General features: G+C 37.6%; 3 protein-coding genes across 14 annotated transcripts in view; 1 reads left to right on the plus strand and 2 right to left on the minus strand.

The window, feature by feature from the left end:
- Positions 1-12486, minus strand: part of LOC106875413 (uncharacterized) — a 56154-nt gene extending 43668 nt beyond the window's left edge. For 3 of the 7 annotated variants that reach the window (XM_014923536.3, XM_014923537.3, XM_014923535.3), the window contains exon 1: positions 12124-12401. The gene's annotated coding sequence lies outside the window, so the exon portion shown is untranslated. Of the gene's footprint in view, positions 1-12123 lie in introns of all 7 variants that reach the window. The other 4 variants (XM_089337753.1, XM_014923538.3, XM_014923532.3 and 1 more) reach the window with 3 other exon arrangements.
- A 4115-nt stretch (positions 12487-16601) lies between these two features.
- LOC128250030 (uncharacterized) lies at positions 16602-24515 on the plus strand. 2 transcript variants are annotated; one of them, XM_089337776.1, is made up of 2 exons: positions 16602-21502; positions 24206-24515. In XM_089337776.1, the coding sequence occupies exon 1, from the start codon at positions 20933-20935 to the stop codon at positions 21389-21391; it is 459 nt and encodes a 152-aa protein (XP_089193902.1). In that variant the 5' UTR covers positions 16602-20932; the 3' UTR covers positions 21392-21502; positions 24206-24515. The 2 variants fall into 2 exon arrangements, with proteins under 2 accessions (XP_089193902.1, XP_089193903.1); XM_089337777.1 differs by having other exon boundaries at positions 20792-21515; positions 24206-24345.
- LOC106875403 (uncharacterized) overlaps positions 23967-25172 on the minus strand; it is a 41382-nt gene continuing 40176 nt past the window's right edge. For all 5 annotated transcript variants that reach the window (XM_089337750.1, XM_089337751.1, XM_014923512.3 and 2 more), the window contains one exon: positions 23967-24456. In XM_089337750.1, the coding sequence (XP_089193876.1) occupies positions 24174-24456 (283 nt within the window). In that variant the 3' untranslated portion in view covers positions 23967-24173. The remainder of the gene's footprint in view (positions 24457-25172) is intronic.

A 25172-nucleotide genomic window follows, 5' to 3' on the forward strand; every position in this document is an offset into this window, starting at 1 on the left:
ATAAGCTTCTTTTTTTTTTAATCTTTTGGGAGGGTGGTCCCCCCATTAAAACAAGGACACATTCCTTATATCTTCTCTCATAACGCACCAGTTTGTACAAGTGATTCTTGACCTCACCACAAAGTAATCACCAGAGCTGTCTCAAACCATATTATCTTTGCAGAAAGTGACAATTCAATCAAGGAAACAATTGCTAAGAAGATGTGACATTCATAGGTAGAGTACCTTTAATCACATATCTACATGAAGCACACACACACCAGTGCCACCTTGAAAGCACCTGCACCCATGCCAGTGTCACGTAAAAAGCACCTGTGCCAGTCCAGTGCCGTGTAAAAAGCTCCCTGTACACTTATGTATGTGTGCATATATATATATACACACGCATACATACAGAAGTGATAGATAGCTCTATTACCTAGGCGACCTAATTAGCAGTGTGTATTCCAAAAACATAGTATAGCCAAGGTAAAAATGGGTCGAAAAAAATTTAAGGAGTTAATTACCACTGCTGGCAACAAAAGACTTTCTGAATACAAGGTAAGTAGTATAACACTTGAGTATGAAGTGCAAAGGCTGGAAAGAAATGAGGCTACAATATTCTGCTGGAGGTGTAATAATGTACAGGAAGGACCAACCAAATGAGCTGAAAGAAAAATTGGCTATAAAGGGGATCAGATGTAGTATGCAACAGAGGAGGTTCTTCTGGTATGGGGGGTGGGGTTTGACAGTGGGGTAAAGAAGTGTCACGCAATCCAAAAGGAAGGAACCTGCAAAAGAGGAAGACTGAGGAAGACTCAGGAAAAAAAATGTTGAAAGTTGATTTCAAGCTGCTCAACTTCACAAGGAAGATGACTAAGAACCACAATAAACTTAGATGCTGGTAAAACAGATATAAAAAGAATATAGTGTGTTTGTGTATATCTATGTAAGTCTAACTATATCTCTATAGATATGTGTGTAAAATGGGGGGGGGGGGGGAAACTGACATTGCAGTGATGGTTGTGTAGTTGAGAGATTTGCTACCCAATCAAGTGATTTTAGGTTTAGTTTCATAGTGACATCTTGGCAAAGTGTCCTCTACTATGGAGCAAAGTCAACCAAAGCCTTGTGACTGTATTTGGTAAATGGAAACTGAAAGATGCCCCATCATATATGTATATAAATGTGTGTGTGTGTACACAAATATGTGAATGTTTGTGCCCCATTGTTTTGACAGCACGGGATAGTGGTAAACAAGCAACACCAGCATCCTTCATAAAGGAAGAAGAAGGGCATCCACCCGCTTCAGTGAATTCTGCCTGAGCCATGCAAGCATGGAAAAGTGGACGTTAAAACAATGACGACTGGCTTATGGAATCAAACCTCACATCCGCTACAAATCGTATGGCTATGCTAGCTGCTTCACAAAAACCTACAACTTCAATTGTCTTAATTAGCTACCTTAAACAAAATAGAATTCCTCATGCCAGTCACCTGTCAATAAGTAACTCAGTCAACACACCACCAAAATATGGTATTATATATAAGAAGGCAGAAAAAAGTAGTCATCAGCACTTTAACATTCACTTTTCTATGCTGACATGTTTAAGGCAAATTTTCTAAGGCCTGATTGTCCTTCCTGTTGCCAACTTTCACCCGTTTCCAAGTGAGATATTTTCGTATGGCCAGACACATTTCCACAGATGACTAGAAATGAAGGACACCACTTGCAGTACCGTGACACATTCGCTTCCAACTATCATGTGATGACAAGGCAAGGAATGCAACAAGTGGTAGAATGCTGAATTGGAGGGAGTACATCCAACCCCTGCAAGGATGGGGAAAAAACAAAAACAAATGTAAACTGATAATGGGAAAATAGAAGTCATTTATGGCTGGGAGGATCTGAGGGGCAAAATCAAAGGTATTTCAGCTATGGCTATCTTTTATTTATCCAAGGCAGCAGGGAGTGTTATTTGAGGAAGATTTAACTGACATTTCCAGCAGATCAACTGGTTATATAAAAGCTTCCTCAGTAAAAATACATAGTGTTAATAAATAATATATATGAGAAGTACCAACAGCCAACTGGACACATCATCTAAAACAATCATCACTCACCATTAAACAGTTTGTTGTTTCCTTGACAACAGCTAGTGACAATCATCACTAACTCTACAATTATATTCAAACTGCACCACCACCATCTCACTTTCTCTCTCTCAAGTATTGATATGCAACAAGATCGAAGAGGGGAAGATGTGATCACCTGAAATTAAAGGTTCGCTTCTGGCCAGCAGTGCTTCATGTAGGTAAATGATATAGGCAATTAACTTCCAGTTCATTTAGCTGTAATTTAGGTGCTACAAAGTAGAAACACCTCGCTTCCCTGCTGCAGGCAGTGCATGACAAGTGCTTTGTTAGTTTGCAGTGCTGGGTTCGGTTTCCTGTGTAGCAAGGCTAATTTGCAGAAGACAATCGACATAAAGACAGAATCTTCAGTGCTGTCACAACACGGACAAGATAGAATGAGTTTGTATGCAACAGCACAACAGTGGTGCTGTTACAGACTGGTGTACGTAGACTTTAACAAAAAGTACACTGGTCATACATATATACATACATACATATAATGTGCTAACTACTATCTGATGCATAAAGTGTGTATGGTAGGAGAGTTCTGGCTAAGGAAGAAAGAGGGGAGACCAATATTTCAAAGTCAGCATAATTAGAGGAACCAAGACCATATTTACTAGCAATAGAAAAGAGAGAACAGACAAATTATGATGTTGGGTGCTGAAAAGTATAAGCTTGCCAAAGCAGATAAGTGGCGTTTCCTTTTAGTAACATTTTTGAGAGAATCTCAGTGTTTGAAATAATCAAGTCAGATTAAAATCTGAGGATCCATGAGACTTAACAAGAAATTAAATACAGCATTACTAAGGGGACGCTAAAGGTTTACAATGTCGTAAGTTTGATTATTTCAAGTAAATGGTGGTTGTAATTTTAGTGTTAGTCAATTTGAATGGGGACAAGCTGTCATTGCCTTATAGTATGTTGTGGAGCTCTTGCTCGACCCTGCTCCAGTAGATCTATAAATCAAAGACGTTCCTTTTATAAATATAAAGTGTTATTCGATGGAGATTTGACTGCTATTTCTCGTGGGTTCAATGACAGCATAGGGGTTCCCTTGTTGACCAAATTTCACCATACTTTGCGGAGGCATTAATGAGTGTCGGTTGGACGAAGCGTGTATGCCGAATACGGGAGAGGCAGCAAGAGGTAAGATCATACGCATAGGTGTGTGTGTGAAGGCCAACCAGTGTGGAACCCTCTAGTTATCGAAGCATAAGACCAGGGAAAGCTCCATCAAAACATAATTGCGAAGGGTCGACCGAGCAGACAAAGAAGCTTCTGGTGTAACAATTAATATAGTGTGCGTGCCAAACACTGTCGAATGTTCTGCTTGATGTCAAGGACAATAAACATCAAACTTCTCAAGGGCGGTCTCTTGTACGCCAGTGGCTGCGCAGAATTATTCATTGCTGGCCACATCAGTACTGACTGTGAAAGCTATTAACAGGTTAGTTTGGCAGAATCAAATAGGTTGTCTTGAGTGGGAGTGGAGCAAAATCACGTTTCCACATCTCGAGGTAAGTATCAACAGTGAGAGCGAGAGAGACAGAGTGTGTGTGTGTGTGTGTGTGTGTGTGTGCGTTTGAGAGTGAGAGAGAGAACTGTCACGTTTAAAGCAAGAGAAACTGCTACATCAACCATTCGCAATAATAATAGTAGTAGTAGTAATAGTAGTAGTATCAACAGCACCTACATCCATCTTTGGTACAGAAATGTGTTGCATCATATTACTGCTTTAATAAAAACAGCACTAAAAGAGTAGAACGAAAAGCAGGATATTTAAACAAGTTTCATACTAAATATTTTACCAGTTTTTTTTTTTAATACAAGACACAATTTCACAAGAAATATATGTATTCAAATTACGTCCAGTTATATACACAGGCAGCATATGAACGGCACTACACGTTTCAGTTAACATCAACACAGTTCCATATAACAATAAGCTACATTACGTTTACGAAAGAGAAAAATGTCTGAAGAGGCATCTACGTGGATGTTCTTCTTGCTAAAAATAACAACCAAATCTCATTCAAATCACACCCTATCGTCTTTAAAAAAGGACACACTAGACAATGTAGTCCTAGAGATACTAAGGCATAGAAAACTAGGATAAGATGGCCACAAGTAGAATGCTTTTGGTTGTAAAGTCTGCTAAACTAGAGTCGATTCGGAGCCAAGCAACAGTACGTAAAGTAAATTCCAGTCACTTGAAGTAACTATTTACATTAGGAGCAATTGTTTAATTATCTTATCACAAACACTACATTCCATTAGGACAATTTGAGCAGAATTAGAGCGCTGAAAAATCCGACATTTCGTTACATGCTGGTGGAGTAGGGGCTATTTTCAAGAGAATTCGAACCAGAAAAAAAAAATTCGATATCTAACTAGCTGTTGTTTCCTTAGATTCGTCCACTCTCCCACTAATTACTACTACTATATACAGTCTATTATAAACATACACACAAAACTTGAACAATAAAAAAAAAATGAAGAGAATGTATTTACAAATCAACAAGCAAAAAAACTAGAACACCCTTGAATAATCCAACAGAAAGATAAATATATGTGCGTGCGTGTTGAAATAATACAAGTCTAGATAGAAAGACAAAATGAGGGCAACACGAAAGAAAGAGATGGAGGGAGGAGCTATTTTTGGTAATTCACTTCAGACTGTGTGGTAGATGTAGTTGAAGTAAAAGGCAAATTAATAGTAGTATTAGTAGTAGTAACTAACACCATTAGAAATTTAGTTCCCAGTAGTAGAAGGAAGAGGAAAAATAGAGGCAGCAGCGAAGGTGGTAGTTTTAGTGACAACAGTAATATCTTTCACAGTAGGTGTGTAGCTCAAGGCACCCCCACTCTCTCTCTTTGACCAAGACTACAAAAGCAGCCAACACATCGAAACGTATAACGAGAGAAAAATAAGGAAAACCGGAAAAAAAAAATGGAGCATGGTTGGTATGTTGTGTCGAGTAATAATAATGTTCGGGGAAAAGGACGATGAGTTTGGTCTAATGATTACAGAAGGTAATCACAACCCTGTAGAAACGACTACTACTACTACTACTACTGCTGCAGTTAAGACCATGTAAGACAGGAGAAAGAATCGTGTACTTTACGTGTCTGGGAAAGAACCACCCAAACGCCATCGTCTGTTAACAGCCAACAAAGAAGCTTCTACTGTGGATGCTCGACCTGCTAGAAATAGCAATGATATCTTCCTCAACTACCTTAAACAAAGGACTAATCCGAAAAAAAAAATACAGGAGAGTCATGGTTGGAATGCCTTTGATCATAGACTAGCTTCAGAGTTGACCCTAGGGTTAAACAATACATTTTCTAATCTTCTAAGATTATAGGTTCTAACCTACCACACCCTAGTATGGATAAGACTTCAATTTGCGGAAAATACAATTTCTTCTTTATTATCCGAGGAGACAGGACAACATACCACGAAGTGTAATGAGCTATAGGGTGCCGACATCTCACTGTTCTTGTTTTACATCCAAATCTCGCATGTACGAGGGGCGGATCGACAGAACAAACAGGCATAGACACTACCACGTTAGTTGACTACCTTTATATATACTATGTTATTATATTTTGCTTTACAAATTTTCTCACATTAATTGAAGCGCTAACTACAAAACAATTACCAATTCGTTATTTGGAATCGATACTCAATCGATGCACGACATAATTAACACATCTCGCACTACTAGGATGACGATCGACCTCTGGTGACCTCCTTGACAAATCCTCGTCAATGTGATCGATTTGGAAGGGAGTTTCAAGTTCTCAGCAGGTGGTGGAGAGATTGATGTTTCATGGTAGATTTTTACATATCCACATCTGCCTCTTTCTCTTAGCACTCGTGAATCCTTATTTCGCGAGAGCTACTTGCTATTTTAGGCAAATAATCTGAAAGAATGTCACAAGAAATTCCTCACATGTTCATTCGATTACGTATTTACAAAAAGAAAAAGTCGAATGTGATAAAAAAAAAAAACTACTTGTGCATTTTCTCCGTAACATAAATTATTGTCAAGGTAAATTTAAATATAATTTTCTAATTAGGAACGGTTTCAATCACAGGCAGGTAAGGCGTTGATGCTGTTCCAATAGGGACAGCTGGGGGGGAAAAGAAAAAAAAACAAGCCATGTCACGCCACACCCGGTTCTTATATCACTTGAACAACTACCAAACAGCCTCACAAAAACATTGTCCACATCAGCTATGTGAGAACTGTTCTGAATATTTACATAGGGAGCCTCTACACCAGGAGGCATAGGTAATCTGAGAGAAGCGGACAGTAGCAGACATGTCTAATCATCATCCAACCCGCACTACTAAAAAGATTCAAGGTAATTTTTCGATGGCGTGCTATTTCAGAAAGTCCCGTGGGTTGCGGTTTGTCCATAACTGCTCTACATAGTCACTCAGCCTACTTGAAAGGACAGCCAAATCGCCTTCAAATCATACCCTACCGACCTGAAAAGAGGGACAACGCATTGAATAATGTGCTAGATACCCTATCAAACAAAGGCCTGTATGATCAGAACTGTTCTGGAGTTAAGAACGAGACAGTGTAACCTTATGGAAATCATTTGAGGGAGAGATGATGGGCAAGCCGATGATACCAGTTAAACCTGTTACCGATATTCCAATTTCCCCCTCCCCTTTTACAGAAAAGAAAGTGAGACTGCGAAGTTGATGCCTTTCCCATAGCCATCCGTCAACGACATAAACTAGAATTCATTCCAAATAGTAAACTGGGCCCGAAAACTTTCACGGCAACGATTCCTAAGTTTGTCACAAGGGGCAACAGAGAACGACACTTCAATAGTAATAAGTGCATAAGCATAAACGATTAGGTAAAAGTAAAGGCAACAAAACACATAGGTCACTCGGCCAAATTTGAATAGTTGTCCAGTCGATTGCCTCATGGATATTATCAATACATCATTACTTTATATACTTATTTTACCGAGTGCAAATGAATATGAATACAAAAGGTACTCAGCATCCAAAACACATCAACCAACAAGCGACCGTCGAAATATTTCTTTTGTTGTTTACATAGATGGGAGGGTAGGCAGTCGTATATTACTGGTATGTTCTGCTTTTACTGATCCTGAAAGGGTGCCATGAGAAATGATTTCTTCAACCGGCACCTTCACTTCGTTATTGCCATGCTGGAGCACAAAGCTCAGATCGAAACCGGGACGTTAAAAGACGATGACAGCGGTCATCTTTCTGTCAGTTGGATACCACTCCATACAGGCGCGGTCCCAGGAATTTTTCGAAGGGAAGGCACAAGGTCAGAAGGGAATACAATTCCGGGAGAAAAGGGCGTAGTAACATTATTTAGAAGGGCACACTTCTTTTCGTGTGAGGGGGGGGGGAGCATGCCCCTCACCCCCACCACAACTCCCGGTCCGCTCCTGTTATATCAATTTGACATTCAGCAGACACTGAGGTACGTTATGTTCAACCAAGATAGATGAGGACGTTGTTTAGCCATAGGTCAACTCAGATTAAAGACGTTCTAGTCATGACCCTCTTGTCTTTTAATCAAGCATACATACTATATCTTATACATTATTCAAAATGTCCCCCCTCTCTCTCTCTCTGACGATAGCATGCGATTTAAAAGAGATTTGGCTGCTGTGTTTATCAGGTCGAACAATACAACAGCTTCCTTGTTGGCGGAGGTAGTGAAATAAACTAAATTGAGAACCAAAAACACCTTGGATCTGAACCGAGAGAGATAGAGCGAGACAAAGTTAAATTGTGATAGTAATAATGTAATGTTGGTAGTAGCAGCGATAACAGGGCTGTGATCACACACAACCGTGTGCGCCGCCGTGGCTGCTGATACGAAGATAGAGAGAAAAGGAAAGAAAAACCAGAGAAAAAAGACTTTTTTCTTTCCCCATTTTGGATTTTTTAAAAAATAAATTATACAAGAAAAAGCCAAGCTGCTCGGTCGGTAGGTCGCAGATTTTACTAACAAGTGGCTATTTTACGTGGGTGATAAGAAAGAAGCAAGGCAGCTTTAGGTACCAGACTCGGCTATTAAACAATTATTTAACACGGTTTTAGGGTACTTGCTTATCACATTATTTGACACGAAGCAACGAGAACTTCTACCTGTTAGAAATAGCAGCGAAATCTGTCAAATCATACGCTATATCATCCGAGAGGAGAGAAATGGTTGAAAATGCTTTCTTTGTTATTGAAATAATTAACAGTTGTTTTGTTATCAACAAAGCCGAGGACATTTATCGTCAACAACAATAACACACCAGACAATTCATTTTTGTCTTCACTGCTGCTACCAAGGATGGCGCCAACCCAAGAAATGTGCCAGTTAGAACACGTTCTCGTTGTTGGCCAGGATTCATATTATATTTCCAGTTTCACACACACATATATATATTCAAGGAGGGTCTGTTTTAGCGTGAGCAAAGCTAACTCGTGCGCTGTGTTATGATTAAATCATCTGAAGCTACAAAAACTACTTTGTTTAACCACCCAACAAGCCAACCGCCAACACACACCTCACTACAAAATGGTTTTATTTTCCGAAACATATTCGCAGATCATGGTTGTTATGTTGCTGTCGTCAATCATTCCTAGATAGACAAAAAAAATGTCGATCGAAAAACTAGAAAGAAGCGGCGAACGACGTGAAGCTGTAAAATGGTTTCTAGGTTTTAGCAAGTCCTTTTAAGACTCACCTTTCTTCTCTAACCGAATGACGAGCATGTTGACCCACGTATGTATAGCGAGTTGAGTGTATAGGTTATGGTATGTTGAAAAAAAAACCCCCAAAAAAAACATCTGCAGCTTAGGTATTTATTTAGTCATTGCTATATTTACCGACGAATCCTAATATAATCGGCATGGAAATGGATGCAGCTTAAAAGAAAATTGCAGTACACAGGAGCTTTTTAATCCAGAATTTAATGAGATTTCGGTGAGTGAAGTTAGTTAGATGGGGAAATTAACAGCCAGTGCTTCAGACATTACAACAAACCCAACACCTGAAATTAAGTGTCACCCCCTCACACATCTTTTTATAGCGATTGTTTTGTTGGTTCTACATCACACGCCCGTACACTATTAAAAGCTTGTGTTCAATATAAAGAATATCAAGCATCTTTTAGCCACATGACATTTGTTAACGTAATACTTGAAATAGCGAGCAAAACAGGTTCCAGCATAACTGTTATACATTATTGCAGTCTGTCTTGACATGATAAAAAACAGCCTCGCAATGAAAGATACATGTGTGTGTTTTAGAGATGGAGAGACAGATATATAAAGTTTGTCTTCGACTTCAGAAAGGGCTCTCTCTCTTTCTCATTATAACTGGCTTTGGCCATTTTAGGACGATTTCCAGCTAAGTTTAGACGGATCGCTAAAAGAAAGGTACGTACAGAAGACTTTGATGGCCATTTCAATGAAACAGAGACAGCTATCAAAATAATAAGACGAACAATTGTGTTCGCAATGGAATAAGGATTCACATAAAGATTAATAACAATCTGAACGACGAAGGGAAAAAACACCGAAGGAGTGCTAAAAAAACATAAGATGCGAGATACTGATAAATGCCTGGTCCATGTTACTTATGTAGGTGTGTATACTGATGGTGTTGTTAGTACACAGACATCTAACTGCACTCGATACATGCTTCGAATGAATGGGAAAAGTCGGTTAATATATTAACCCGGCATATGCATACATTATGTGTATGTATGTATATATATATATATATATATATATATACATATATGGTTTATTATACGCGGAATTCGGTCGTCCAAAGCTCTCTCTTTCCCCTCCCAACCATATGAAACCAACATGTCCACCTGTCCTTCAAAAAGACACACACATACATACACAGAGCTTAGTCTACTTAGTTGCCTGCTAATTGAATAGATTCTCGTCCCGGAGAGGGAAGGACAGACAAACAGCAAAAATCTATGTACCATTTCGTTCAGACCAAACTAAGACCTCGCAACCGCAGCCACATTATCGTAATAGTCGCTCAATAAAGAAACCATCCAATACATATTTTCTCCCCTTCCTTTTGGCGGTGGAGACGAGATTTTCAGATCCTGCAAATGTTCTCTCTCTTTCCCCGTTTGTCTTGTAGTTATCTATACAGAACCGTATACACTGTAATTATATATACATATACAACGTGCGTTCGTGTGTGTGTGTGTATATATATATATATATATATGGTAAATTTTTACAGCCTATTAAAGAAATGAAGCAGACATTTACTGTTTTACTGTGGACTAAATTACACCACGACTTGTCTATATTTTTTTTCTCTTTCATATTCTGACACAACAGGAAAACGAAAGAGGCAGAGTGAGAGTGAGAGAAGAGGAAATAAGATCTCAACGAACTTTAAGAGTGAGAGAAGAGTGGAATGAGTTTAGCTTGTGGCAAAGGTTGATGGAATAATAATAATAATCTACGTTTCGTGTAAATTATGGTGTATGAAAAAAATATAGATGTATGTATATGCTGTATATTATGCTGATGATCTAACTGCGATTCTCGGTAATAATCAGCGTGAGAGAGAGAGAGAGAGGACTTTCGATAAATATCTAGTCGTGTAGGTAGACTATATATTATTACATGCCACAAGCGAACGAGGGAGTCTATAATGTGATCTTTGCGACCAGCTAGGAAAGAACAGCGAAAATCTCATTCAAAATCACTCCCAACCATACAACCATAAAATAAAGCAAAAAGACATTGGACAATGTCTGAAATGTTATGGATGGGATGGTCGTGGCTGGAATACCTTTGATTATGAATGTACTCGATCAGGAGCTAAACAACAAAATTACATTGATATGTACCATTTGTATGCGTGTGCGTGTATTGTTTAGCCCGAGGTGAGTTGTACTATGACCAAACGCCTTTCAACCACAACCACACCATCTGTTTTTTCTTTTTCTTTTCTACAGATTATAATTTGGGACGACTTTATACATAGGTACCCTACATTTTCACCCCAAAAGACGATAAGTGGGTAAAATAAGGGCGATTTTGAGTCTCCATTCCTAGCCCGGTCGGGACGACCGCCTATCTTCGTCGTTCGGGTCGGTGTGTGTGTGTGTGTGTTATGGTATTGGCATGATTAGTGGTGCAGCTGTTATGTATTTTCTGTGTGCTGATCGGTTTCAGAAAAAAATAAAATAAAATAATGAAGGTAAAGGACATTCTGAAATGAGGAAGAAATTAACCAACGACAACAAGAGGGAGAGAGCAGAGAAGAGAGAGAGAAAAAACACAGAAACAGGTCAGCTAAGTAGCGAATACGACCAACACTGCCATACACACAAACATTTTCTGTGTGTTATAGAAAGCAACGTTGGTGAAATGCAACACCAACTAAATTGTGTGTATGTATATACGTGTGTGTGTATATAAGAGAGAGAGAGAGAGATGAAAACTAAGGAAACACGAGAAAAGTGATGGGATGTATGTATATGCGTGTGTGTTATATGTAATAAATATATATGTATACACAGCTGTTTATGGCGAGAATATATATATAATGTTTAGGATGATTTTTTTTTCTTTTTTTTACATAGTAGACGCTTATTGTTGTCAAGACCCAGGGTAGCGCTAATAAAGTAGAACCGTGATCAAGTCGTTCCAGCCGTGGCAGACCCCTTAGCTTATTCCTCCTTCAGAGTGTATCTTGAACTACCTTATCTAATATATATCATCGTTGTTATTAAAACCAATAAGGTGTGATTTGAGAGAACTGGCTGGGTAATTCTGGTATGTCGAATATTCAGAGACTGTCTCTCGCTTGCTTATATATATATATATATAATTGTTGTTGCTGTCATAGCAGATGGATAGATCGTTTTGTGCGTGTGAGTGTGTGCGTGTATTATAAATAAATAAATATATATATATAAAATACAAACATATAGACATCAAACTTTACTTACCTCAACGATCGTTGTTCATCAGAAAATGGAGATTTCAATATAATATAATATATTGTGTATTTGTATTTATGAAACAGCGTTAATTAAAAGTGAATGTATGAGGTGCTTCTCGTTAGACATACATGTATATAAATATATGTATGTATATATATATTATTTCTTCTTTTGTTAATAATCTCGTTGCTTTCCTGTCCGTTCCAGTGCCGTGGCGCCGGTCAATCAATGTTTATCTGTGACTGGCGTCCTCATGCTCCATGCCAGCACATCCAAGTAACAGGCCTTGCCATTGGTCAACATTCATTTCATACGTAAAAAAAAAAATACATAACACAACAACAATAACTACAACTACAAAAAGAATACTTTGTCTCTGTGTGCGCAGCGTCTTTCCATTAGTCGATATTCGTGCGCACAGCTACAAAGAAGTGTTTTCATTGGTTGATTTATGTTAAGTTGGCCATCGACTGTAAACCACGAGATTATTCGATTGGCTGTTTTACACACCACATGACTCCGGCATAGTTCCACACCGCCGAACCCTACCACCATCTTTTTCATGTGTTTCCTTCTACCATTTCTTTGGTGTTAATTGTGTATAGATGTTATGTCCGTCTTCCCTTTTCTGTATATGACTTGGAGATCTTTTGTATTATTATTACTATTATCATTAAATAGACTAAAGAAACATGAACGAGAAGAGATTAGCGAGGAAGACATGCTTTATATGGTGATTTTCAATGAAAGGACGACGAAACCACAACGGGATGCTTTTTATAATGACATCTAGACGTGCGTGATCTGCAAGAAATAACAGCCTAAATCACATACTCTTACGTCTTCATGAAAAAGAGGGAGGACACATACGATAATGTAGTTTTGGATATATTTATTATGTCTGCATAAAATATTGGATGGTCACCACTAGAAAGACTTCGATCATAGGGTCTGCTAGACAAAGGCTGACCAGGGGTTAAATTACGACATCATTAATATTTCTAGACAAATTGCATTTTATTTACCATTTGAAAATCAACTCAGCACACTCTCAAATATATTGTTTCCGCCACATCCAGTGAAAACAATTTGGGTTTTTGGAATAACTATTTTTTATATCCGGAAATTGCTTCCACGTGATCTTTGTTAGTGTATGAATATTATCTATCTATCTATTTATCTACACACATTTAAATACCCATTACATGTATGTATATTGCATTGTGTGCGTTTCCTACAGCAGTCCTATTTATAACATGTAATCAATTAAACTGAAACATTTTAGAGAATTAATATTCTATGTTTTCCTATGACTTTTCAAATTATTCATTCATCATCAGTGTGTTTAAAACTATTTATACCTCCTCTTTATATTATCTATTTCTGAACTACGCCATACTAGCTTTTTCCTCTTTTATTTGACAATTCTTACGATTTCCATAGCAACTATTTCCTCTGTTTAACGCTGTGCAGATAATCACGCGCTTCTTAATCCATTCACCAACCATATAAAACAAAAATGTCTTTAAAGCAAAGAGGGGAGCGTCTACGTGGTCGTTCGACTTGGCTAGTTATAGCAACCAGGTTCACCTGAAATCACACCGTAGTCTTGAAAAGGAGAATTACATTACATCACATGCTTGGTCCTATATACACAAAAGACAGCATCATCGGGACTGACCTCATGCTAAAACGAAGAAAACAAAGCATGTCCATCACTTAAAATGATGTTGGACTTATAATTCATCGGGGATACGACATACATGTTCTGAAAACGTATATTAAGGTGATATAGCTTTCTGTTGAGAGGCATTAAGAATCGATGGATGTTTTAAACGAAGTCCACATGAGTTTGAAATTCTCTCTCTTACTTATTCCTATCAGCTCTGAATAAATAAACTTGATATGTACATACATATACATACGTGCGTGTGTATATGTTTGTAGATGTATGTTATATGGGTATATGCATGAATATCTGTGGGTAAAAATGCGTATATATACATATCTATCTCTCTATATAAATTAGTTATAAGGATTCAACATCAACACATAAAATGCCAGAAATGGCTAGGTACAAAAAACATACAGTTCACAGAGAGTAAACAACACGTATTGGTAGGATACTGCAGATAAGTACCAAATCCAACTTAAACCGTAGATCTAACTCTGGGGTTGATTCCAGGTGTTGCGTAGGTATAAAAAGAAAACACAAATGGCGTTTAAAATCCACAACAGCTGTTTCACATCAATAAAATTCTACTAAAACAGGTGTCGTAAATTTTAAACGCTATTTATGTTATCTTCATATGCATATTATATATATATATATATATACACACATCTTTGTATACATAAGTACATACTTATACACACATACATAACCATGTATTAAAATTCTTCAAGCGGACGACGAAGCCACTGTGTCAACCTGCCAGCAACAGCAACTAAATCTTATAAAAACTGCACTTTTTTCACCATCCCATCTCTGTTCAGATACAATAGAGTGTATGAAATGTGTCCATCCCCTTTTAAGAAGGACGATTTCTACATGTAGGCTGCATTGTCGACTTGAATGAATTTCAGTGTTTTATCCATCCACTTCGTGGCAGTATAAAACTGGTTGAGTGGCGGGATTGATGGAGAGGTTTTACTTGTGTTTCAAGGAAGTGCGGCATTGTCCATAACCTTTTCAAACCCTTCGACACCGGTGAGCTTGATACTATTGACGTTCCTTGAAAATTATTACAGGTAAACACCTGTACGACGGTTAGTGTGTCCGAGAGGACTGCACGTACCAAGAGAGACAAAACGAGGAGAAAGGCGGGGTATCTGAGTGGTGGGGATACGAGACTAACCATCTCTGAGAAACTGACACCAGTATAGTAACGGTAAAATAATAATAAAAACAGGGAGAGGATACAGCACGGCTAGAGGCTGGACCATGTCTGTTCTGTTAATAATAGAATACCATTTAGTCAAATAGTCCTTCGCTTGATGCGGTTTGGGATGTCTGTGTGTCGCTGCATCACCGTCCCAGATGTAGCAGCAGCAGCACTCGAGTTTGTAAGGTGTCAGCAGTAACTGAAAAATTTCCTAACCTGAAGAGAAGGGCCTTAGCTATTCTAAGGATGAGCTTTTGCCTGTAGAGATCCTCTATGCTAACGAGGCCCAGAATTTGAAGTAACTGTGAGGTCATTGAATTACCGTTCACTATTAGTGGGAGTGGGGAATGATGGTATTTTCTTGATATAAGTAGTGCTTCATTTATTTTTTCTTTCAAGCGAAACAAGGTGATATGGGCCCACTGAAGAATTCTCTCTAAATCTTCACTTACGGTATCAGTTCAAGTTTAGCAGTGGTATCCGGCTGTGAGGATGACACATAGGTGGGGGGTGGACGGTTAGGGGAGTATGACAGGTTGTGTCAATTTGCATAGGAGTGGGCGTTGTTGGGTGCGGCTGGAAGAGAGTGGCACAGAAAGAGCCCTGTCAACACATTTTGTAACGATCAGTTAGGAAGCTACTGATCCAGGGCAGGGGAGCTTGTAAATAGGATGTTTTGATAGGAGACATGTATGTCAGTCACGGTCAAAGGTTTTACTGATTGTCAATAGCAACAATATTGCTTTCACTGGCTGGATTTGTCACTGATGGTATTTTAAATAGGAAGCAACGAAGTAAAAGAAACAAAATGAAAGATGTGTTGGTGCTCTGAGATAGGCCGCTGAGATCAGAGAAAAATAATTTTTACTGAAATCACTTAAAAGAACACAGCCGAACCATAGAAATATATTTGATAAAATGTAAAATACGTCGTAGTTGAGTGCACAGCCTCAGATGGGGCCTCATCGAGCAGGCTTAAGATGAAAAGCATTTCAGTCGGGACTGCGCCGTCTTTTTCTTCGCGGACTATATTAACCCAATGTTCTTTTTTCTTTTTTTTTTCAAGGCGGTAGAATGTGATGCGAGGTAAATTTCTAGCGTGACATGCAATTACATCAAGACTTCGATGGTACAAAATGTGAAGGTGTCACTGTGACTGCAGAAGACAGAAATATGTCGTTCCATAAAAATTACGATTAGTTTCATTGAATTCTAATGCTTATATGTTTGATAAATATACTACAAGCATACAACGTCCTTGATTTCCTATATACATACATGTACGTACCTGTATACGGCGTGACAAAAACCCTAAACACCGGGTGTACGTATTCTTTACTTTCACCCCTGAATAATACGTGTGTGTGTGTGTGTATATATATATATATAACCTATATATATACATACATATGTGTAATCTAAATATTACAATCTAACCAGATACCAGTTGCTTGTCTGTCTGCTATTTCGTAACGTTGAAGTGTGATAATATTTCCCGGTTAAAAAATGTTTTTGTTTTAATTATATCTTGCTCATGCGCCCAGAAACTTGGTCATGCGTATTCTAAATAAATTTCAAAAACCGTAGATTGTTGTTGTTGTTCTTTGGATATTTCGTTTTATCACTTCTATTTCTAAAACGTTCCGATTTTTAATGTCCTACTTTTTTTTATATCTGAAGGAACCTTCATTTGATTTTCGTACATTTTGGGGGCATTCCAGGTGGGAAGAATACAAGTATAATGCCACACCGAAATTTCTTTCACATGTAAACATCAAATGTGAGAAATGGATTCCCTGACTTCGCTCGTCGACTTACTTCGCCGTACCGAGTAGGCTGCATGTCGACATCTAATTCGAAATGAGAACAAATGCGAGCGCTGTGAGTGACATCCCGCTTACTCTAAGTAAATATTCAAAGCATTTCGATTTAAATGCTGCAAAATGTGGTTTGCTAAGTCTTATTTAAATATGGAATGCCTCCCTCACTCAACTGACGTATTTTTTGTCCATAAACACGTCTCATCACATAATGATGTCCCAATGGAAAATGTCTGATGTATGATTATCAAGGAAATATTTGTCATGAATGGATTGAAAATATGGTTGGGGAAGGTGGACGGAATATGTTGAAATATATTAATAAATTGTTTCTTTTGCCGAAAACAAAGGATGGTGGAGGGATAGGTTAACATCGGTGGGTGTTTGGGGGTCAACGTGGAACAACAATGTCTTCTCGTTCCTTATGCAACACGAAATATCATTTATATAAAAGAACCTTTTGCAGGAAACTTGGATTTATGATCGAAGGGTGATTGCGTATGATGAAACTGGGGATTAGGATAAGTATAGTTATAAAGAGAAAATCTGATGATTATGCAGATAATGAAGAGAACTAAGTACAAGCATGTAAACCAGTATGGAATCATTTATTTAAAAGTTATACGAACGAGTTCATGTGGTAGGAAAATTAATGCTCGAAAAAAAATTTAGAACTTCTTTCTTCTATTTTGGCAATTGTAGCAGAGAAAGGTATATTCTTCCATTATGATCATGAAATTTGCCTAATTTTCGTAAGCAAATCGGCATTAAAAACTGAAAATTTGTAACGTCTATTTTTAAACGCGGACTTCAAAAAACGAATAGAAGAGAAGTAAAAACAGAAAATGGGAGCGTTTAAAAAAATTGAAAAGCTGTAGTTTTTGGCAAAATCATAATCCCCATTATTGGAGAATTTTTTATATGAAAGGACGAGGTGCCTATCTATCACATCTGATGGTTACTAAATGATGACGTGATAATGAAACCAAAACAATCCGAGGAAAATTACAAAACTAGACAGGGGTATCTCGAAATAAGCGGAACGAATGTGTAAATGCTCAAAATTTCCTTATTAAATGGAAGTATTTCAATTTGATATTATTTTTAGTTGAATATTTTCAAATCTATTTTTAATTTCTTGGGAATGGTTCCAGCTTTATGATTATTATTTTAGGGATAGTGGCTTTACTATTAATCCCCCAGATAGGTACCTAAAACCAAAGACTTCTATAGTGTCAATATTTCCAGTTTCAGAGAACACCATTCGTGATTGTTTCTTTTTTCCTTTTTTTTTTTTTTAACTGGTGCTTCGTTTCCAAGATCCCATGAAAGTGAAGGTAATTCACTTTGTCAGAAGTGCTTTCTTTCGTGGTAAAAAGTGAGTGGAGGGAATTTTTAAGACAAATGATAAAGTTTTCTAATATCTTTAATATTTAGGTTATTGTGGAAAATGCGGCGTAATTTCCAGAAAATAGGCTATGTATAAAAATATCACAGCGTACTAGAAACACCGAAACGAAGAATTAAAATATCAACAACATGAGGTACAGAGAGAACAAACATTTCTAAAAGATGTAATTTCCTCAAGTAACAATATAAATTTTTTAAAAACTAGTAAACATCTTTCATTTCAGAATTTCAAGTATATCATGTTAAGGTCTTTATCTATTCCCATTCTTTGGAAATTACACTGCGATTCTCCACATTTATTTCTTTTCCTGAGACTTTTTTTTTTTTTTTCATGTGAAAAAGTCTGTTAAACAACGAAAGGCATTTACCGATTACTGCACCGCTGAATTGTGAATTAATCTTAAACGATGCAACAAACTCAACGGTAGATTAGATGTCACCAAATATGTTGTAAATATACCTCAGTGGACCCTTTCATTGAGATGTTTGATCATCAGCTGCGTCGTACACTAATCTATCTTCCACTTTGAGTCGGCCGCGTTCAGCCATTTCTATGTACAACATAAGATTTCTGTTTCACAAATCTTTTTATCTTTTACTTGTTTTGATCATTAGACTGCAGCCATGCTGGGGTACTGCCTTGAGGAAGTTTAGTCAGTAAATTTGGACAAGTACACCCACACGAAAAAAAGACCTCGGATTTTTCGCGTGGAATCAAGTACCCTGAACTCCTAATATGCCGCAAACCTCTTATTTTGGTTCGGAAAAAGGGTGTTTAGTTTATAACCATACTGTATTCATGTTAATTAGGATTTGAAATAAATATTGGGAAATCTGTCTTCTTTAACAATGTCTCACTGGATAGTCTTTAACTGGGACTCAATTAACTATTTTACTTTTGTTGTGCCCTAGAAAAGAAGCACTTTTACCATTTATTTGGACTGCAACCATGCTGGACTCAGTCATTAGACTGCAGCCCTGCTGGACACCACCTTGGAGGTTTTAATCAAACAAATTGACTCCTAATACTTATTTTTTTAAGCCCAGCACTTATTCTATTGGTCTCTTTTTCCAAATGGCTAAATTATTGGGACATAACAAACCAACACTGGTTGTCAAAGCAGTAGGGGAAACAAACACAGACACAAAGACATGCACAAATAGATATATATGAAATGCTTCCACACAATTTCCATCTACCAAATTATTCACTTACAAGGCATTGGTTGGCTCAAGACTTTAAGTAGAAGACACACAAAGTGCTATGCATCCATGTGATTGCAAAACAAGCTTTCTTAATCACACAGCTATGTCTGTGCCTTTCTGTTGTGTTTTTGCTTTGATTTATGTCTCTCGACACTTGCATAAAGCCACCTCCCTCCCTACACACTCCCATTCAGGTGTGGAGACATTTTTGTCTTATAAGCTACTTGAAGGTCTCACTAGTGCCAAAGCCACAATAAAAGTACCCAGTGCATTCAGCAAAGTAGTTGATGTGAGAAAGTGCCTCTAGTTATAGAAGGCATGCCAAAGCAGACATTAGAATTTGAGGGAGCCTTCCTACTCATTGGATCCTATTAAGCTGTCCAGCCCATGTCAACATGGAAGACAGATATTAAATGATAATGCTTAGGTATGTATGTAGAGATAGATAGACTGATGGATGTGTTTATGTTTGAACTAGTGTCAAATCTAATATGCTGTGTCTCAGTATCTGCCATAACTTCATGGTTCAACAACAGTGATCACAAGAATAAGTACCACAGTCAAATATTGACTAAATACTCTGGCAGTGGTCAGCAGCATAGTTAGTGGGAGACAATAATTCCAAGTGACACTTTTGTTGAGGTGGTGTTTTGGGGTCTGACGTAGAAGCCTGTGTGGGGTAGAGGGAGCGTAGTAACTCAAGTTAGAGAAGCATTGATGACAATTCAAATACAAAACCCGGGAGAGGAAGGCCTCTCTGGGGAATATATGATAGTGCAGCAAAATCTGAAGAGAAACCAACAGCCTGCTTTGGATGAAGTGTCATGACAGGATGAACCAAGAAATCTTTTGGAAGTACATTAGACCAAAACTGTCTTCTGCCTTATGAAGTACTTGTGTGCCTTATTGTTTAGTTCTAAAATTTTTGTTCCATGTCACTTGCAAGTATCCAACTTTCATGCCTGTACAATAAGATTAAAGTGGCCAGAGATTTGTATGGTTTGAGCTTTGTGGGGAAAATCTGGCTTATCAATATCATGTTCGGTTTATATCATGGCAGACAAAGTCAAGCTTAGTTAGTTTTTATCTCTTTTGAGCTGTTATCCTTGCTCAAAGTGAAATGAAAATATATAATCTATATTACATCTAAATACTAAAAACTTACATTATATTAACATTCACTGGAGTAGAAAACAAAAACTACCAAAAGAATTCATTTATCTATAAAACTGCAAAATGCAATGTAATGCAAAGACAAAAATAAGAAAATTGTGATGTCATAATGCAATTAGAAATGATTTACCAGTTTTGATATTTTCAGTAACCAGTTGCAGTGAAAAATTTCACATTTCGAATAAATATTTAATTGTAAAAGTTTTGTAGCTCCACATGTGGGCCAAATACTTTTAGAAGATACTAGTTCCTTGAAGAATTTAGTGTAATTTTAAAGAACAAGGAAGGTACAGCATAAAAGAATTTTGGTCATCTTAAGAAATGAGTGATTCAAAAAGTTATAAACAAAGCTGTGAGAAAATAAGATTGAAGCCAATAGAGAAGAAGCAATTGGATGTGGTGCATTTTCCAGACAATCCTATCATTACAAACTGGGAACGTCTGGAAAAAGAGCGACTGAAGAAATTAAATTTAGGATTTAACCGGTTGCAGGGTTCGGTTTATCAGATAGAATTAGCAAAAGAACTTAAGAAACAGCGAGAATTGGATCCAAGTGCAAAAATGAAAAGATCACCATCTCCCGTAGAAGAGGAAGAAGAAAAAGAAGAATATGTGTCATCTGAACGTCAAATATCATTTAATCAACTAGCCCCCTTTAAAACGTACAAAACTAAATATACATGTGGTTATTTCTTTGATTATGAAAATCAACACAAACGAATTCGGAGGGGAATTCCTCCTTGCAATTTACCATATTGGCAATCTAGGACAAAATATTAAAATAGAATCATGTCCACACACACTCAGATATATATATATATCATGAGTAACTCTGGGTACTTGAGCCAGAGAGTGCAGCTTTAAAGATCAAAATCATACATCTAACATAAGGTATGCATAGCATGTACGTACTGTCTTTCCAGCGGTCTTTCAAAAAAACAATTATATTAAAATCTGATTTGTAATTTTCATTCATTTATCATTGCATACCTTCCATTCAGCACCACAAGTACATAAATACATACAAGATGCATTCCAGAAGTTTTGAAATATTTTCAGGCGTGACATTTATTCATTTCAAAGCACTCCAGTCACTTTATGTAGACCCCATGGAAGTCCTCCAAAGTGGAGATGTCCAGGACCCTTGTCACAACCACCTTCATCTCAGTGCCTTCAAAATGACTGCCTCTGACTTTCTCCTTCAGCCTGGGGACTGCAGGGAGGGTGTGGAGCAGTTTTGATGCCCATCTCTGGCAAGTAGTCAGTTACCAGGATGGAACTGTTGCATTATCCTGGTGCAGGTGCTCTAACCTTTTGTGATGAAATCTCTTCCTGAACTCTCTCAAAACCTTCACAACGTACTTTTTGTTGACTGTTTAGTCAGAGGGGTCCCAGTGGATGTGATGATGCCTTTGCTGTCAAAAAAGGGGATCATTGAGCTTTCTGGTGGACTTGTTTTGCTTGGTCTCATGTGACAGTGAAAAACAGATGCTCAGCTTATACAAGTTAATCCATAAGCACTCTAGAGCATTTCATACATTTCTGTAGTGTTTTTGCCCTAACACAAGACGTAAGAGTGGCTGTGTGGTAAGTAGCTTGCTTACCAACCACATGGTTCCGGGTTCAGTTCCACTGCTTGGCACCTTGGGCAAGTGTCTTCTGCTATAGCCTCGGGCCGACCAAAGCCTTGTGAGTGGATTTGGTAGACGGAAACTGAAAGAAGCCCGTCGTGTATATGTATTTATATATATGTATGTATATGTTTGTGTGTCTGTGTTTGTCCCCCCAACATCGCTTGACAACCGATGCTGGTGTGTTTACGTCCCCGTAACTTAGCGGTTCGGCAAAAGAGACCAATAGAATAAGTACCGGGCTTACAAGGAATAAGTCCTGGGGTCGATTTGCTCGACTAAAGGTGGTGCTCCAGCATGGCCACAGTCAAATGACTGAAACAAATAAAAGAGAATGGCAAACTTACAGATCGTCTTTGCATCCCAGTGCATTCTGCAAACTAGTCAGCTGTTAGAAACAATGTTTAGTAGGGTGTGCTCAAGGTGCTGTAACACCTATTCTCCTTCAATCTGGAATAGCAAAAGGTGGCAGGTCATCTTATTAGGTGTATAGTAAGGATATACTAAAATAAGAGTAAATGTAGACCAGTTACAATTATCTCTCTTTAAAAAAAAAAAGTCTCAAAACTTCTGGAATGCACCTCATTTGTCATACTCATCACCCGTTTTATGCTTCCTGGTAAAACACAATTACTTTCCGAATACCCTAATATATCATATTTTTATACCTGTTCCTATATTTTTACAATCTGATTTCTTAATCTTTATTCGATTCACCCTATTGTCAATTGCTTTCTAATCCAAATGTATACTGTTATGTTGAAAAGTAGTTGCCCAACCAGCTTAAAATGTTCATTCAATGAATTGGTAATCATGAATACTTACGATAGATTCTTGTATTTTTCTGAATACTCAAGTCAGAATGGTTGTGCGAAACATTAAGTAACAGTTTGTGAAGTTTTTCTCGGCTTCAAAGATAAAACATGTAGCCTAGTGGTTAGGGTGTTGCACTCACCATCACAAGATTGTAGTTTCGATTCCTGGACTGGGCAGTCTGTTGTGTTCTAGAGCAAAACACTTTATCTCATGCTGCTCTGTGATAGCTTTGACATCTGACATGTGGTACACCATGCACCTGTACAGGCAATGTCGATTTGATGGAGGGAGTGAGCCAGTGCAGAGCGCAAACATTTGATTGCTACAAACAAATCATATGAGCAAAAATCCTCATCTGTCTTTTACAACAGAAGAGTCCATCATATGTGTATACATATATGTATGTATGTGTGTGTGTGTGTGTGTGTGTGTGTGTGTGTGTGTGTGTGTGTGTGTGTGTGTGTGTGTGTGTGTGTGTATATATATTATTATTATTATTATTATTTATATAGATAGGGTGATAAATTGAATATTAATTCAATTTAAAACCAAGTGGCCTAGCATATAAAAAATCTGAAAATTCAGAAAAAATTGCATTACACGTGTATAAGGGATGACCACTAGGTGGACATCCAATATGCTAGAAAGAGGTCATCAATGACCCAACCACAAAGAAAAATAATGGAAAACATTATTTCTGGAGAGCATTATTTTTCTTTGTGGTTGGGTCGTTGATGACCTCTTTCTAGCATATTGGATGTCCACCTTGTGGTCATCCCTTATACACGTGTAATATATATATATATATATATATATATATATATATACATACACACACACACACACACACACACACACACACACATAAAAGTCATCAAATATAAAAGAAAACATTATATGAAACAACATTTACTAATTTAACAATTATCACAAATTTTTTCAGACAAATGATATTTTTTCTTTCTTTACTTCCAATTATATACATTAAACACACAATCCAGGGAATTAATACATACATAGATACAAAGGATGAAATTATTTACTGAAGATTATTTCTTAAAAAGTCCTATATTTATTTTATGTTTTTTTTTTTTGTTTTTTCTCTGTAGAAGTCTTTAATCACTGTCCCAAATATCTTCTTCTTCAGAACCATCTGTTTGTGTACCAGCACTGCGCTGTACCTGCCTGTGAGATGTTTGCGTTGCCGTGCTGGTCGTGTGTGGTAATCTTTGCCCAACACTTGGCATATTAATCAGATTTCGACGAATGTGCTGCATCCGATACAGATTCCGTCGAAGGGATTGTGCTTGGTTCAAAGTATTCCATTCTTCTTCTTCTCCTCCTCCTCCTCCTCCTACGTCTCTTTCAGGCGGATTCTCTTTTTTCACTGGTTTGAACCTAAATTGCAAAATTTTACAAGAAAACATTTAAAAAGTTATAAACTATAAGAAAGAAAAGTAATGTGTTTGTGAATATGTTTATAAATCATCATCATTTAATGTCTGTACATTCTCTGTAAAGTGGTTGACATAAAGAAGAGCATCCAACTATAGAAACCCTGCCAAACCAGACATTAGAGCAGTGGTTCCTAAACTTGTTCGAGTTGCCACCCCATTGGCACCCAGACTGCATTCCTAGCGCCCCCGTCCCTCATCACCACAAATACAGAGACCACTTTCTGCATCAAATTCAAAACAACTGTATTTCACAAATTAAAGTTAACCTAATTAACCCATTATTTTGTTGATTTTACATGCACTGCCCTCCTTTGGACACCCCATTATTGCCCCCACTTTTCTTCAACCACACCCTCCTATCTATCTACAGCCCTAAAGCTGGGCAGTATCGCCCACTTTGGGAACCACTGCACTAGAGCATGATGTGGTTCTTTGACTTCTTGGAACCTTGTCAAACCATTCAATGCATACCAGAAAGGAAAGCAGACATAAAATAATTATGATCACACACACACACACACACACGCACATTCATGCATGTGTATGTATTACATGCTGCAAAACTATGATTGGCCATAGTTGAAAAATGTTGAAACACTCAATGACAAATTCCATGATGGAATGGAAGCATGTGTCAGTTGTGCCTATCATTGCTAA

This window comes from Octopus bimaculoides, chromosome 19 (assembly GCF_046866305.1).
Source record: "Octopus bimaculoides isolate indiv1 chromosome 19, ASM4686630v1, whole genome shotgun sequence".
Classification (NCBI taxonomy): Eukaryota; Metazoa; Mollusca; class Cephalopoda; order Octopoda; family Octopodidae; genus Octopus; species Octopus bimaculoides.